An 18,309-nucleotide genomic window follows, 5' to 3' on the forward strand; every position below is an offset into this window, starting at 1 on the left:
TCGTTCTTTGATTCATATGCATGATATTCTGCTACAGAGATGAGAGAAGGACGAGAGAGGGCGCTATGATATGAATGTAAGAATGACCCAAGTCCTTCATTCTTACATTCATATAAGATTTAGCTCATTTATTTCTGGCACTTCTGGGGGTAATTAGGATTTATCATTTAAACACAAGATGAGTCCATGCATAAGCTACAATTTCCCTTGTCGAACTGAATTTGGCCAAAATTTGGACTTGGGTCGTTCTTATATTCAGGTCTTCAATTCAAATTGAAAGGATCAGTGAGAATATGTCCTGCTTTAAAAGAAATGTCAAAACTGAGATTTGCCTTGGAATGAAATATGTATGGAGCTGTACTCAGACAAGAGCCAGTCATCTTAACCCGTTCCACACTGAATGCTGAAATGTCCATAGACTTAACCCTATTCTAACGGGGGGGGGGGGGGGGGGGGGGGGGGGGGGGGGGGGGGTCAAATTGACCCCCCCCCTCGACGTTTCGCGCCACAATTCCGCAACGCGCAAAGATTTTGCCGCGTCGTTTCATGACTTTTTTCATTGAAGTCTCCTGCATATTTTGAGACCAAATTTGCGACGTCCGGGTACACCGTTCTGAAGTTATGCATTGTTTTGCATATGCATGTCAACCCGAAAAATGCTCAAATTCATGATTTCGTGTGCAAATCCAATGCAAACTGTGTTTTTTTGTTTAATTGATATAAATTAGATTATTTCAACTTTTAACCATTGAAATAAATCAATTCTAATGTAGATAAGCTTGAAAAAGAGTCTCCAACAAATTTTGGCAAAAAAACAATAGAAAACAAAAGATCGAAAAAACAATAAAATACATAAGAAATTAACAAAACAATAAAAACAAAAGAAAATGATTTTGATTGCACGATTTTTTTACAAGAAAATTGTTTGATGTGTCTTGAGGAACTCTGACACAAAAATCTAATAATCCTTCAGTCTTTTTGATGGAGTTACAGGTGAAAATATGATTTCATGCGTTAATTTGCATAATTAATTTATTAAAAAATATGAAATCAAAATTTTTCTATTGTATGACCATGTAATCCTGTAGTTGACATCCGGCTCTATGTTCAGGCAAAATTTTGCGGCGATCGTGCGATCGGCGGCCGAGATCTGAAGGGGGGGTCAAATTGACCCCCCCCCCCCCCAGTAAAAACTTGGTCTCAAATAGCCCAGTTAGAATAGGGTTAATACACAGGCCACGAGGTTCCCATAGGAAATGGGTTAAGTGACTTTGTTTTGAACGTAAAGTTGAATTTAAAGCATGCATTTCATAGTTGGCCATTTCTCAGTAGAAGTCGTAAGTCTCACGTGGGGACATTTTAGATACACAATGGGCCCTTTTTTTTGGCCTTGAGACAAGGAATATGTAGCAGCTTCCAAACCACTGGTTGTTATTTTAACTTTTTACACTGCGACTGTTGTAGCAGATGATTTCCCGACACTTCAGGGAGGAACACTTTACAGAGATATGCAGAGCTGTGTTGAGCGTGTTGCCAAACTTTGGAAGCATGTCCGCCAATCAGTGTGCAGAGGCATGACAACTAATGCCACTGGATAAGATTGTGTGTAAAGCTTGTGGACAAGGGAACAGTATTTTAGATATGCACAACACTTTGTGTAAAAGTTCTTAATCTGTTGAGGACAAGTCCTGGGTATGCTCAGGCAGGCAAGTGTCTATGGCAAATGCGTCTTGTAGCAAAATCAGTCTGTCCTCAGTGAGTTAACCCCTGATTTTATTCAGGAGGGGGAAAAAAAAATGAACACACTTTAAGGACCAAAGGAAAATGGGGAAAGGTGGTGATGATAGGCAAGGTTGAGTCTCATCGCATCTTGTTCCTAGAATTCATAGGAGATTAGTAGAGAAACTGATTGTGAGTGGGAAAAAAAAAAGGAAGAAAACTGCCTCAAGCAGTCTCGGTGTGCGGTAATACCTTGGAATTACCATTCACATTGATCGTTGTGCTGTTGGCAGTCAAGGCCAGCACAACAGACAATAATTTGCTATGGCTGCACTTGTGTGCAAAGTTAGTAATTACAGGCTATATTGTAATAGACACAGACACAGACGCACACAAACACATGAACACTATCGTGTATATACTGTACGAGCTGAAATTTTCGTGATGGTTTTATTTTCGCGAATTTCGCGAATCGCCTTTGAACCGCGAAAATAACAACACGCGAAAATGTTCTCCTAGTAGCAATTCGCAAAAATATCTGTACGCGAAAATTTCAGCTTGTACAGTACAGTGTATGAAGAGTTTTATTGCAAAATGAGCTAAGCGCCATTTTTAAACATTTCAAAGTAAATCCATCATCAGATAGGGCAAAATTAAACCTTTCCAGTAATACCTCACATGTGACATAACAAGGAATATTCTAGAAGTTATGATAAAAAATGTCGTGTATTTTCTTATTATTTTCTTTGTGTTTTCAGCTTTAATCACAAATATCTCAACAAGAAATGAGTTAGCTCGTTTTGCGATAAAACTCTTTGTATTATGTATATATATATTCATATTGTGTGTGTGTACGAGTGTTTGTGTTTGTGTGTGTGTATGTCAAGACATATAGCCAACTAGATCACACATAACATGCTATTTGCAGTTTTTTGTCCTGACCAGTGGATTTCACTCCCACCTTCCCAACAAAAAACAACAAAACAAAAACAATAAAGCAAGACAAACAAACAAGCAATAATAATACCATGACTCGAATGTCTGTAGCTCCTCAGTGTGAATGGCTTCTCTTAAACTCTTCCAGTAAAATAATTTGCAACTCTCTAAAATTATCTGATCTTTTTGTGTCTTTCCTTTTGTTCTCTCTTTCTCTATATTTTTCATCCTTGCACCATCCTCACTTGTATATCTTTCTTCACTCTCTCTACTATATGGTTTACATGTATAATATACATATATATACATACCAGAATTACTTATTGTGATGGAGATTTTAGAGATTCCAACATTTATCTCTGAAAATATTTAATAATCCTTTCATACTTGGTCAGCAACCAATTTTATCAAGCCTAATTACTGTATTCTAAATCTTAAGGCATCAACTTTAAAACTGTTACATATTGATGTAAATTGATTGCCATCTACAACATCCTTCCACCATATCTTCACGCGTACATTCATTCTGAATGAAAATATGACCTTTTGTTTACAGAATGCATTGAGGATCTCGATTTCAGCCATCATTTAGTCAGACGATGGTATGCACGTTTTCAAGAATTGAAGAGTTTGTTTGCAAAAACCGATAAGTCCATATTTGCCAAATGGAAATATCTGCGATTAAAGGTCAGGAAAAATAAAGAAAATATTAATAAGAAAATTTGTGCTTCTTTTGACCATAATTTCAAAAGTGTACCTTTATATGTAGTGACCAATATATCATTTAAAAGGTATTATTTTGTACTTTATGACAGACACCATAACTCAAAATCTTCAAAAATGGACTTATCGGGGTTTTGAAAACAAACTCTTCAATTGTAAAAAATTGTGATAGTCATGAACATTGTTGGAGGAATATTTCAAATGTAATCAGCGCTCCTTTTCCTCACGATATGGGCAAACACTGGCTGCTCCAATCAACCCAGAAAGCCACAGTAATATGGGAAAATAGTGAGGGTTTGATGTTTGAAATAAAATATGGAAAGTATGTAGTCGGAAAGAGCATTCTAGACCCATTTTTGCAGGGTGTGTGAAATTAATTGCATTCAGAATGGGAGCTTTAAAATACTTCGAAACGCCCGATCGCTTGAAGATTCGATCTGATGCCCAATTAGTGAAGCGCGCCAGCTACGGTGCAAATTCGTTTCAAATCTGTAGCACGCTGAATGATGGCAACATGATGTCGTATGCTTCGTCTGCTCAATTATCTGGAAACAAAGGACGTCCATGATCCCTGTCAAGTTATGTGTATAGTTAACAAGAAGAGTAATCTACAAGTATATCCTGTGCTGGTGGGCAGATTCATATTGGTATCTGATGTGTGTTCTATCGATGTAAGGTCGTAGAAAGGTTTAGACGAGTGCTTGAGATGCGAAGACGTGGAAGGGAATCCCATCGCGCTCGCGAGCCGATTACTGACTGTTTCGAACGCCTTAGCTTCGGCTGAGCCAGCGACCCTAGGACCGGATCCTGCACAAGTGCGGTCGTGTTCCGCTGAACTGTTTCTCGAACAGTGACGGACGCGACGAACGGATAGTATTGACTGTGTTAATACTCTTACCGCATCTGCGGAAAACAACCCGGGAAAAGAACCAAAAAGCAGCCATCCGAGGGAATCTTTGCAGAGGACATCAATATTTTTTGACACCGAATGTCTGGTAAGAAATGTTAAGACAGTCGTTTATATAATAGAGTATTCTACATCCTAACAACAAGCTTAACAACCATTAACAACAGTTGACACTAACACTAACAGTGAGTAACAGCAACACTAACACTACAATACAGTCTTAATAAGTTGATGGTGACACTCATTTTTTAACAGTGAGCAAGGTCAAGAAGGTACAGTGTTACGTGTCACAGACATACGTCTAGACACCGTAGGTGATATATCACATACGTGGTCGGACCGGACAAGTTGTGGGACCGGACTAAAAATTTTCTTCCACAAACACAATAAAATCCCATAAAATAAGCATAAAATACAATGGCTTTTGAATAAATATTTTATACCAATTTTTTAGGTAACTTCTCTAAAGCAGAATTCGGTGATTTGTCAACCAGAAGAAGTGCGCAATATTCTATCACGCGCGATGTGAAACTTGTGCGCGTGTTTAAGTCAGAAACAACAAACTTCAGTGTTAATCCATTCCCATAGACAATACACAGAGGCTGGCTACAATGTTCAAAATATATTTGCAAGGGTTTCAGTTAAGTTCTCTGATTACGACAAAAATTGATTTTGTTTGTTTTGCTTTGGAAGAACTGTTAAGTATCATTTTCAGAACCTCATCATTGTGTATTGGAATATTTTTATTGAGATATTTGGCAATGTGAAAAATTCATCTAAATCTCAACTTCTTAAGTGTCCGGGTACACAACCCCCCATCATACTACACACAAACAAAGTGTAGCCTGCGTTATTGCATCGTTTAAATTGTTTCCTGAAATCATCAATGCAGCCGACCAGTACCAGTTTTAAATATAAACAATACATGTAATTCTAGACCTGGCCTGGTTTCTAAACTCCTCGATACGAGTTACGACAAGAATAGAAGAACTAACGTTAAAAATGCACTACCATGACTGAACTCCAGGGGTTGGGAACCCGGAAAGCAATTGCTTTGATTGATATTAGGCTGCCCTATATCTCAAATGCTGATATTTCCTGTATTACATTTATTTCCTCTAATTCCTCCATGGATTTGAACCATATTTATTCAATATCCCTTATGTTATAGTTATTTATTGATCAGCTGATATTGAAATGTGTGAGCCATGTCTGCTGTGCATTCTGTATAAAAACATTTAAGATATTAGTTTTGAAAGTGTAATTGTGCTCACCTAGCTCAAATCCCACAAAAAGTAATAATAATAATAATAATCATAGTGTATACTTGTATAGCGCAACAATCCATCAAAAAGATGCTTATGGCACTTTTAGGCTTTAAGGTTAAAAAAAAGAAGAAGAAAGAAATGTATGACATCTTCACTTTTTTTTTTCCTACAACATATTAATCATAAATGTTTTTAGAGATGTTTTATGTGATGTACAGTGATTCCACTGAGGATGACTAGTGAACAGTGACAGGGATATCATTCCAAACTTTGGTCCATTGTGGGAAAAAGAACAAGTTCCTCATGAATGCTTATCTTTAGGTATCTGAAATGTAAAAAAAAACTAGATGATCGAAGTCTGCGAGGAGGGTTATAACAATGCAAAGAATTCTGAAGATACTTGGGTGCAGTTGAACCACATGATACACAAAAAGAACAATTTTGAAAACAATTTGCTTTTCAACAGGAAGCCAATGGAGAGAACATAACACTGGTGTAATGTGAGCAGTTTCCTACTGTAGGTCAGTAATCTTGCAGCAGAGTTTTGAAGACGTTGTAGAGTGTTGATTTGTTGTTGTGACAGGAGTTTAAGTACCAAAAAAAAAAAAAGGAACGAAGAAAAGTATACTAAAATGAATTTCAACCTCCCAATACCGTTTGAAAGAGTAACCTCTTTGAAAGCTTTAACTTATTGAAAGCAGACCATCCTAACCCATTCAAAAATGATTGAAATAAGGAAGAGTTAGGTGCAGTTTCTTATTAAAAGGGAGAAAAGAGGATTTAAAGAAATAGGATTACTCAGGTGTGCTGTGCCGAAAACAAAAACATACTAGTATTTCATTTCCCAGTGAAGGCAGTGCCTGTCAAAAAAAAAAAAAAAAAATACGGTCCAGAAAAAATGCTAATATCTTGCTTTCAGTACCAGGTATTGTTTTAAGTCAACAAATTTTGACAGTACAGGTTAGGTAGAGAAATGATTAATCTCCCAGGTAAGATAAACTTCAAAAATTTGAATTGGTCGACCGAAACGACATTGCGGTCCATTACAGAGAATCCTAATCAGAGACTATTTGCAGGTTTTGAGCTTGGAGGTCACAATTCTTTTTTTTTTTTTTTTTTTGGCATTATCTGTTTGTCTGAGGAATGATATTTCTTCTCCAAAGGCGGTGCGACCTGAGAGGATGCCCCCACTAAATCCTGATATTGCAGTCTCTCTTGCTTTCTCTTTCCTGCTTTCAATACACCTACCGTCAGCTTGTCATCGATTCACCGTAATTGGCGCCTGGCCAAGGTTTGGAGTGCAAACGAAAGAGCACCCAGTCGTGAGAATTGTTTGTGTCTGGTGTTTCCAAAGTTGCCCTCGATATGAGAACAGGCCACTACACCCTTGCAGTATATTTCATGCAGAGCCGATCTGGTAGGAGTGTAGTTTTACACGTTGTAGTGAAGATACACTGTAGAACTGGTAGCTTCCCAGTTATTTCTCCCACACTTTGTTTTCAGCACACCGTGAATAATAGCTTGCATTCTCAGCTACGATCAGTAATCATTGAAGTCTGACTTTGAAAGCAGGATGTCAAGCTGTTTTGATGGGGTACTGACTTGAAGACCCAAACCGCCAAACAGCTGCGGTCACTGATGTATATTACAGCTGTTCTATTGCCAAGATACTGATCAATGTTTGTGAGAGACAAATACACATGTTCAAACATGAGACAGAGTACTAGTAACATGTACCCAATGTAATGTTTTGAACATTGTTGTAGACCAAAGGAAAATTTGTGAATAGTGCTGAGGTTCTGAAAGTATCTGAGTAACTTGGCAATGGAAAGTAGCTTTCACACAGCTAAAAAGCATAATCAAGTTTAGCATGGTTAGTAAACCAGCAAAGCCTCCAGCTGTGGTAGTGTTTCTGCAAACTGTCAAATTCAAGCTGCTAGAGGCATTTATTATGGGTGCACCGGGCTTGGTACTTCTCATGAAAAAGTCCTCTGTATTTCCATACTTCTTTTACATGTAACTTTATAATAAGATTTATAATTCCCACCCATTGCTCATGTTTGTGAAGTCTTCATACACACACACATATGTACATGCTGCTGATAACATCAAGAATATGTGAGCATGTCTTTCTCAAAAAAAGAAAAAAGAAAAAAAAAAGATTAGAAGTGATAACTTCAACACAGTATGATAGCTTGTGATTACATTCAACATCACTGTTGTAGTGCACAAAACTATTTTTTTTTCTTCCCTGGGGGAGGGGAGTTTCAGGTTTTAGAGGGTGTTTCTCAGTTGGCATTGACCCCTGGGACCTAGCCAAGAAGACATTCTTCTAAATTGAAATGCCACTCCATGTTCAAGCTGACATAAAGAAATGGAGTAAAAAACAAACCAATTGAAAATAGAAATGCCATTAAAGTTGGAAATAAAACATGAAGTACATGTACTGTTGTATTGTGATGACACCAAAATATGGGTCATAACCACAGTATTCATATGAGATTCAAAGCAGTGATGCTACTGCCTCACAACTACTGTAAAACCAGAAATTTTCCCATGCATGAAATGTTTCACAAATTTCATGAGGAGCCAAGATTCATGCAAGTAAAATGCTCTCAAAGTTGTTGAATTTTTTCCCCCCCAATGCAATACATTGAATGCCAGTGGCAATTCATGAAAGTTTCATGCTGCAAAAAGGCCGCCAGCTCCAATTTGCGGAAGTTTCATGCCATGAATGTTTGGGGTTTTACAGGATCTCGTTGTCTGATGGTACAAAAACATTTAAGAACATATAGTTTTGTTGATGATAAAACTGCAATTCCTTACCCTTTTTAGCTCACCTGAGCCAAAGGCTCAAGTGAGCTATTGCGATCGCCCTTCGTCCGTCGTGCGTCGTCCGTCGTGCGTAAACTTTTTACATTTTCATCTTCTCCTTGAAAACCCCTAGACCGATTTTCATCAAACTTGGCAGGTAGCATCCCTAGGGGGTTAGGAACTCAATTTCTTAAAATGGGCACCATGCCCCACCCAGGGGGCCCCCAGGGGGGCCCAAACCCCCAAAATTAAGGAATCTGTAAAAATCTTCTTCTCTAGAACCAGAAGTGATAGAGCTAAGTTAATACTATGAGTTAGTACATTGATGACTGTAGTCTCAAGTTTGTTCATGGCAGAATCAGGGGTGCCCCCCTTGGGACCCAGGGGAGGGGGTGGGGAGGGGTGGTCCTAATAGGGCCTAAATTGTACATTTTCATCTTCTCCTTGAGAACCCCATAACCCATTTTCACCAAACTTGGCAGGTAGCATCCCTAGGGGGTTAGGATCTCAATTTGTTAAAATGGGCACCATGCCCCACCCAGGGGACCCCCAGGGGGGCCCAAACCCCCCAAAATGAAGGAATCTTTAAAAATCTTCTCTAGAATCAGAAGTTATAGAGCTAAGATAATACTATGAGTGAGTACATTAATGACTGTAGTTTCAAATTTGTTCATAGCAGATCCAGGGGTGCCCCTCTTGGGGGCAGGGGGGGGGGGGGTGGGAATATCCAAATGGGGTCCTGAATTGTACATTTTCATATTCTTCCTGAAAACCTCAAGATGGATTTTCGTCAAACTTGGTAGGTAGCATCCCTAGGGGGTCAGGATCTCAATTTATCAAAATGGGCACCATGCCCCTCCCAGAGGGCCCCAGGGGGGCCTAATCCCCCCAAATTAAGGAATCTTAAAAAAATTGGGCCCTTATTGTACATTTTCATCTTCTACTTGAGAATGCCTGGTCAAATTTTAGTAGAGCTGTGAATAATTTAGATTAGTGACTGTGTGAAAGGTGAACTTGCGGTACTCAGGTGAGCGCTAGACCCGCGGGTCTCTTGTTTGTTTTACCATGCCATTGATACAATCATAGTTAAAATTGTATCCATTTCCATTGAGTTATTGTAACTCTTCAACAATTTGCTGAAAAAGTATTTTACAATTTGCTCTCTTTTGAAACTTGCCGAAACTTGTTGCATGCTATACTGGCCAGCATGCAACAATACTCTAGGATGCAGTGAGGCAATTATCTCATCTATCTGATCCAATCTATGTGCGAACTCAGGTCCAATATCGCTAATTTATGAAGACATGTGATATTTTTGCATATATCATATTTAAGTGTCTTTTTTAATACTCTATTTATCAAAGTCAACTCGAAAAATAGATCAAGGAGTGACATTTATCTCTCAGTAGCTCCTGGAGCTGAGCCAAGGAGAAACGTTCCTGGTGCTGGCAAGCACCGCTTCTGGTTAAAAGTGAGATGCACAGCCGAGGGAGATTTAAACCCTGGCCAGGAAGTGTCGGTGGAGATCAATCAATTAGCAGGGGCTAGTCCCAGGACTTTGACTTCTGGTCGGCTGCAGCGAGGATAGAATGCACGTCGTGAAAGCTTTGCCGATTGCCGTTTTGGGCCGTGGGGCTCCGGCTCTGTCAGCTGGCAAAGTAATCTTAAATCAAGTTTTGGCCCTCAGTTCAATGTCTTCCAAGTTTTAGCTCTTCTGTTACAATTCCTGAAATGGTCATTGGTGCCTGACTGGTTAAAGGCATAATTTACCATTTGCAGAAGAAACAAAAACCCAGCATTAGTGCTTTAAAATAGTTCTAAAATGTGAGATTGGGATAGAAACAACCACTGTAAAAATTTGAATCCGTATAATCGATGTTAAGTATTGTTAAATACACAAAATGCGAACAATAGTTAATATAAAAAAAATGTTCCCAGACTAAACCGTCTACAGTTACGGTTTGATGAGAAAAATACTGATATTATATTTTAGGCTTTATTGCAAAAAAAAAAAGAAATCTACATGGTAGGATGTTCTGTGATACAACAGACCTCCACATATATTCATCAAATGTGATATCTTGAAAAAAAATTTAAATTGCTGCTCCCAAAGGTAAACAGGACCTTTAAATTCTGATGTGATTATGCATGGAATATATAATATATCCTTTTGTTTTTGATACTAGAATTCTTATGAATTACATTGTTTGACATGACTGACATGTCACATTGGGATTGTTAAATTTATAAACTGTTTTTTTTTTTAAAATTAAACTTGAAGTGTAATGCTGAGCTGAGAAATTAAGTTTTATCACAGATCATCAAGCTGCCGTTCCAATTGATTGATTGTATTTTCTGAAGTCACTGTGATATCAGTTCTAAGCAGTTTCCTTTTCTTTGTTGAAGTGTGAGTATTTTTCAAATTGTATGCCTCCAAATTACTCTAGGCTGTATCAAATGCAATTTGAAATGTTCCCGTTGGCTGCTAAGTAAAATCAGAAATAGTCATTACAGGAAGAGAGAGAGAAAGAAAAAGGAAGCAATATGGTCCGTGCACTTTCTCTCTCTATTTTTTTTTTCATTTTTTTATTTTTTTTATTTTTTATTTTGTTTTTTTACTCCATGCATTCTTGTCTGTTGAAATCTCATACACATATACAATCTGAGTGTGCTCTGAGGTACTACAAGTATCTTCCCTAGAACATATATTACTCTGATGTATTCCCATGACATAAAAAGTTTTGTGTGGCTTTCTGTGTTTCCATACCTCTTGTTTTTGGTCTGGAAAGGAAAGAAAATCAATCGTCGTAGGTAGAGTTAAGCTTGGTATAAATCTGTTTTGTTGAGATACACCTATTACTCCAGAATTTTATCATTAATTTGTTTTGCTTTGTTGAACTGACTGCTGGATTGATCCACTTAGCATACTGATGTAATTTTCTTATAAAGACTAGTTCATACCCAATTTCACAGTTCCTAAGTTTTGAAGCATAAGGAGGTTTTTTCTTTTTGTGTATATATACATTTCCTAATCATATTAGTCTTTTGTAGACCTTTTTCCTTTGTTTGAACTGTATGATGCAATGTGGGATATTAGAACTATTTTCTTGGTTGCCAAATTCAATTTCTGTGATCTTCATTTGTGAATTTGTCTGAATGTGATAACAAATTAAAAAAAAAAAATCATCTTATTGTGCAGATTTGGGAGAATGTGCTATTTCGAAGAAAAAGCCGGTGTGTGTTGTAATGCTCTTGCCATGTGTGTAATCTACCAACTTGGGTGTTGTTTATCTATTTTGCCAATAGGGAAAGGAAATTACATCAGGAACATGTATGACTTTGATCTTGCTCAAGTTACAAGGCTGCTATGGTGACCCAGCAAGGATGTGGCATTGTACATTCAATGCATTTGACAGTATTTTACCACAGAATTGTGAAAGTTATTCTGCTTTTGCAGCGGCAGAACCGTATTTTCGTATTTACACCATTGTGGTACCATACACATGTTCCTCTCGGGTGTTGCTGCCAGTGGTAAAGCACATCCGTTAATATCTGGAATGATTTTATGATTACTGCACAGCTGGTGTGTGTGTTTTTTTCTTTGGGAAAGTTTGCCCAGGTTATCTTTGTATGCAAATCCTGATGATCCGCTGACTTCCCCTTTTGGTTTGCCGAGAGAGACCAGAAGTCACTGCAAACAGAGCCAGTGTGCTACGGGTGCACAGCGGTAGCATTCTGACCAGGTGCAGTGTTTTCTGTGGAATCCCAGCCAACTCTTTTGGAATATATATCGCAATGTCGCGGCGGGCGTGCGAACGGCGAAAGCAGTTGGAAAGTGGTATGTTGATTCTGAGTACATATTTGCTTGGTTGACATCGCAATGAATGACATGTGTAACTCTTAAATTACACCATGCATTAACGTTGATTCATGCCGTTTTGGTTGAATCATTATTTACCTATTATGTCTCAGTATGAACTTTGCAGAATCAAATTCCTACTTTTTTAAAAAACATTCTCTCACTTTTTCCCCAAAGGAGTCGATTCTTAAACTTTATTCTCAACCTTGATCAATTAGATATAAATAAGCTGAAGCATGAAAAGTGTAACTATGTCTCTCTTCCACAGGTTTATTTCAGTGAGCAACCACTTTCAGAATTTGTTGCAGAGTAGTCCCCAAAAATCTAAAATACCAGTCATGACTGATAGTTATTTTCAAATCCAAAACTTATTTGAAGTGGTGGTGGCATGACTCAATTAAGTACTATCAAATAGAAGGGCTAGACAGTATCCAAATATCAGACTATTTATTCTTTTAACCTGCGAGCCTCATAGATTTTGGACAGGACCATGCAACCAACGATCGATAGCAGACCTTACGGTGTCTGATACTAGTCACAAATTAAAGGTAGTGATCAGAATGGAGCAATAAAGTTTGAAGCACTAATCTTTGAGTTGTACATTTATCGCATGGACTTTAATTAATTTTACTTTGAAAGCTGTGAGGCCTAGTGCTAATAATACAGAAGTTTTCAAGTCCAGTAGTTACCCATTAAGTCCAAGAAATCACATTATGTGGTTTCATGGAAACTATCATTTCAATACAGTTTTCATCATTCATTGTTGGTGTTCATACAAGAAAATAAGTAGTTTTCCATCATTTGAGCCCTAGTTTTGCCATTCATACAGACTATAAAATGTATATTTTGGTTGAAGAATTATAAGACTCTCAGTAGCTAAACTTAATATGGATCATACTATCAGCAACATATTATAGAGGATGTTTCTGTCTCAAACTGACATTTAAAGAAAGAAAAAAGAAATTAATGTTATGCATATTTAATTTATAGATTTAGTCATTTTACATTCATTTTACTCAATTTATTTCTCCCAATTTTGAATATACATTGAAATTCAGAGTTGTCAGATTCAATGATGACGAAGTGATAATTCCTACAACCATATTCCCCCAGAACTTGATGGGTTTTACCCTCTCAGGGTACTACTAACCCACTAGCCCATTTGCTCAGGGCAGTCGAAGCTCAGAGTTGGGCAAGTAATAAAAATGGTTCACTTGTTGATAAAAAACTTGCAAGATGGCATCATTAATCCATTGAGAACAAGCTGATTTTACTTTAACACCCATTTCCCCATCTAGACACCTGCCTAAGTATAGTCTGGACTATTATTCAATGAGTTTAATTGCCCCGAATGCTCATTTGGGCAAGAAATTTTGTGTTCCATGCCCGATAAAGTGTGAAGGGGCTACAGTCAGCATGTGATCAATCAGTCAGGTGGTCAGTCTGTTGCAAATTTTGTGAATCAAACTACTTTTTCAGTTTTTTAGCGATTTGACTTGAACTTTGGCATACATGATCCCAATGACACTATTCAGTTCTGATGATTTGTAAATAGATAATCAATGACATTTAGCATATATTGTGCAGCAATTATGCCAAGTATAGTATTTGGCTTTTGTTTGTTTTGATATACTGTACATGAATTGTTATTGTATACAATAAATAGATAATAAATGCCATTGTGCATTTGGTATTGTGTATTTTAAACTATTGTTTTGATATGTACATTAATTGTTGTTTTGTTGTGTACATTTTTCATTGTAGTAATTTGTTATCACAGGAAATGATGCTACCTTGACTTGATAAAGTGATGTTAAAAAGATTTATTAACCCCCTTCCCTTCCATGGAATACACCTAATGATGGCTGTAAAATTCATTACGTTATTCATAATATGTATACCCTTTAGTTCGCAGATGTATTAGCAATTCTTGAAAGTTGAAATAATTGCAATTATCGTAGCAGCTGCTGCCAGTTCTCTCTCTTGTCTCTCTTTTGTCTTTCTGTTGCCATGGTTACTGCAATTACCGTCAGCTGTGATTGTTGTAAAGCCCTTCAAGAAAGGGTGCCATGATATTACAATGCACCTAATCCTCTAGCGCTCAACATCTTTTGTCATTTGTGCATTTGTAACATCCTCCACACTTCTGTCTTCTTGATCTCTCTCTTTTTACTTATTATTATTATTTTTTTTTAACACAGAGTACTTTCAGTTATTTCTTCCTTCCTTTTACAACATGCCATGGTCTTGACTGGTATATCACCATGTTTTTCCTCTTTCGTTTCCTTGGTGATAACATGCATGTACACCTACCCTATTTGCCGGCGATGAGTCTGCACTACTTATAACAAAAAATAGAGAAGTAAACTCAGGGCGCAGCTTACCTTTGGTATCTACGTAATACGCAAGCACAACCAAATCATGGTCTAAACTGACCCAGTGAATCATTTGCACTATAGTAACCAACACACATAATCACGCATGGGACTATGCAGTGTGCCAGTGAGCAACTCACTATAATCCAACGAATTGATCAGTCTTACAGACAGCTCTATGTTCCATTGAATCTGTTGTTCTGATGTTATAGTACGAGGAGACATTTACACTTTTTTGGGGGGCACAAGTTTTGGATACTGATAGCTCGAGAAAATGTGTCAAGTACAGGTATGCAACATTTAAATGAAATGTGAGAGCAATTCTGGTTTTTCGTGTATGTCTTGAATATATATTTCTGGAAATTAACTTTTTATCTGATTTGACAGTCTTTAAAACAACTCTTTGTAGAGTGTTTTTCTTCATTCATAATCTCAAGCACTTAGTTCATAGTGTCAGATACAGAATCAGGAAAGTGAAAGAACATTTTTGATAAGTAAGCTAGAGATGATTTTGTCATGAGATATTTGTACCAAGGAACTTATGATAAGATTTTGATGTCACCTGTATAGTTGAAAATGTTTGTGTGTGTGTGTGTGTGTGTGTGTGTGTGTGTGTGTGTGTGTGCACGCATTTTTGTACGGGTGTTTCATTTGTATCATTTGATATTTGGGCAACAGGTTGACTCCATTCTGAAGTGGTGATTTACTCTAGCAATTTCAGAGGCTTCTCTAGGGACTGTGCCAAGTACATAACATGATGCTTTCGACATTTTATTGGTAGAAGTGTCAACAACAGCAGTTTGTCAGGAATAGCAACAGATTATGTTGCATGACGCAGTCTTGTATGTGGGGTAGCCACAGAGAGATGTCACATTCAGATGTACCAGTTTTTCACATTACATGCGAGGCAAACTTCGTGCCATTTCCTCCCTAGAGACTGTGTCACCACCACCTTGTTTTTGTCAGATTATCTTGTCGTGACATTCTTGCCACGACTTGTGTGATACTATTTTCTGTCAGCTGTTTACATGGTGTTTGTGTGAGCAGCATAAAATCTTCCCGGCCGAACAACATTTCATGATGCAGTGCAACATCGTTAACTTCCAAAAACGTACAGAAGGATAAAAGTATGTCACAATACATTTTATATGGGAAATACTTGTCATTCTTTTTACTCTGAGTCATTAAGTTTCTTGAATTCCAGAATCATGACAAGACTTTATCATAAGGCTGCTCTTTTCATATCTACCTCTGCCAAGGAGGAAATGTTATTGCCTGCATAGGTTTGTTTATTTGTTTTTTTGCAAAGTAACTAAAAAAAATTAGGTACGGATTTGGATGAAACTTACAGGAAAAGTTGATAATGACACAAGGAACAGACGATTAAATTTTGGTAGTGATTCTGATAACTGAATCTCAGATGCTTTTAATTTTTTTCAAAGCATTATCAATGGGCAAACAAGGCCAACGAACGAGAGAGTTCAAGCTGTGTGTATTTGAGGTGTGCATACGCACAACGAGCACATGCTCGAGACTTAGCGTGCAGTAAGCTGTCGATGTGGTATGTAGCTCAACAAAACAGAAAGTCTTCTCTATAAAATCATCAGGAAATAAAGGTGACTTTCAGTGTGTGTGTATCATTTGTTGGTATTGAAGAAAAAAATTAGAGTCTATGATACTTGAAGAAAAAAAAAAATTCAACACCCTTGATACAATGCTGAAAATTGCTGTACATGTATCACATTTACTAGTAATAGGTCAATAACAGGAAATTATGTACAAGTATTAACACACTAGTACAGAATAAAAAGGATAACTTTTTAAGTGATATTGTCCTTTAAAAGTGCATCATAACACTATCTGTGTATCTGTGTAATAGTCCACCGTGATTAAAATTCCAAACGAGGATATTGGTAGAACACAACTCATGATCATACTTTTGTATTAATAATGCCATTATAATGCCATTTTTCAAGTATAAGATATCTAAAGTAATAAAGATCTGATCACAGGATGCAATGTGCCATTGCTTGCACCAGGGAGGTGGAAGAAATTTCTTCCACCTCCCTGCTTGCACCAAGCACAAGTGTGTACACACACTGGCCACACAAGTTTGTGGATGCTCGGCTGTGCTGGCCGTATAACCAGTGGCTTCCAGAACCCAAAGTGCCATAAGTAAGTTGCCATATAGACAACCACAAAATACCGGTATGTGGGGACAAAACCAGGCACTGAGCCTATTGAAAGTACTTCATTTCAGCTCCTGATGACTAAATAGACAGTATGCTATCATTATATTAGTCATATTTCAAACATATGAGAGAATAAAATACACAATAAGAGCTAGTTCTGATTGCTTTTTAATTTTTTTTTTTTTTTGCTCTATGTATGCGAACTGAAGTTTGAGGTTGTGTCTATTATCTTTATAATATTTGAGGTTGTGTTTATTATCTTTATAATTTGAGGTTGTGTTTGAGGTTGTGTTTATTATCTTTATAATTCCAAAAATTACATTTTTGGAAGATAGAGGAAACATATGATATCATAATACTGACTGTTTGTATTTTGTGTCAATTTGGTCTGATTGTCACATACTGTACATACAGAGCATATTTCATTTTTTTGTAACTGTTTGAGACCTGCAATTCTGTTGTTGTTAATTTTATGTGAGCAGAAGGATTATCAACACTATGGCATATTCCTTAATATTGTACACTCACAAGTTTTAAGGGTCAACGTGACAGTTGATCATAGCAAAGTGTTTTACTTTCAATAGGTTTGTGAGTATCAAAATCAGTCATAGTCGCATCATGGTCAGGTCATTAGTCAAGTCACAGTCAAGTCATGGTCAAGTCAGCATCCAGAAAATTAGAACCAAGGGCAAAAATGTGACAAAATGTCAGCGTTATAACTCGAGCCTGCACGAAATCTGCATAATGTTGTCAAATCATTATATCCAGCATGAAGTGATTGTGATGGAAACCTGTAACAGTTTAAGTGTTCAATCGAGACAATTTTATCCGAGCTACTGTAAACCTAGCATTGAACATGTTGGTATACACTAAAGTTACTATGCAAATAGAAAGAATATCAATATGTTGAATTTGTGTGAAATTATACATGTAGACAGAGTCATGCCAGTGTGAACCACTACATGGATTCTGATGCTTTGTATGGCTTGCATAATCGGGCTTGCATGCCAGCAAGCAGCGGAAAAAAACCCCCAAAATTGTCAGCTGATGTGATATGATGCAAACCTTGCCAACTGTCTGACTTCCTTTATTTCAAGGGCATGATCTTGACTTGATTGTTTGGGTGTGTGTAGGATGAGAGCCTATTAGAACTGAAATATGAGCTTCTGTTTTTAAACACATACTGTATCTACCTCTGTACCGAGGCATCACATAACTGCATGTCTACGTATAGTCTTTGTTGTGCTTTTCAAATGACTTTAAATTGAAATGGTATCTGTATTCTTTACAGAATTTTGGTGGCCATGGGATTAAATGTGAATGTTCTAATATTATAAACTTTACTTTAAAAATGATCTAAATTTTATACATAAAAGGAGCAAAAATCTTATCAAAATATATCACTAATCTTAATGCTAAATAAAGTCCATCAATCATTAAAGTTCAACAATTCAACCTGCCACATGTTGCTACGGAAATAACGAGTCACCATGATTATTTCTGTACTGTGTAAAAA

The 18,309-nt window shown here is 37.2% G+C and overlaps 1 protein-coding gene across 1 annotated transcript in view; it reads left to right on the forward strand.

The window, feature by feature from the left end:
* The first annotated feature begins 4,105 nt into the window (after positions 1 to 4,105).
* Positions 4,106 to 18,309, forward strand: part of LOC140230814 (ras guanyl-releasing protein 3-like) — a 134,249-nt gene continuing 120,045 nt past the window's right edge. Inside the window, exon 1 of the mRNA XM_072310957.1 lies at positions 4,106 to 4,373. Within this exon, the coding sequence (XP_072167058.1) occupies positions 4,367 to 4,373 (7 nt within the window). The 5' untranslated portion in view covers positions 4,106 to 4,366. The remainder of the gene's footprint in view (positions 4,374 to 18,309) is intronic.

The sequence above is a fragment of the Diadema setosum genome, chromosome 1, assembly GCF_964275005.1.
Source record: "Diadema setosum chromosome 1, eeDiaSeto1, whole genome shotgun sequence".
NCBI lineage: Eukaryota > Metazoa > Echinodermata > Echinoidea > Diadematoida > Diadematidae > Diadema > Diadema setosum.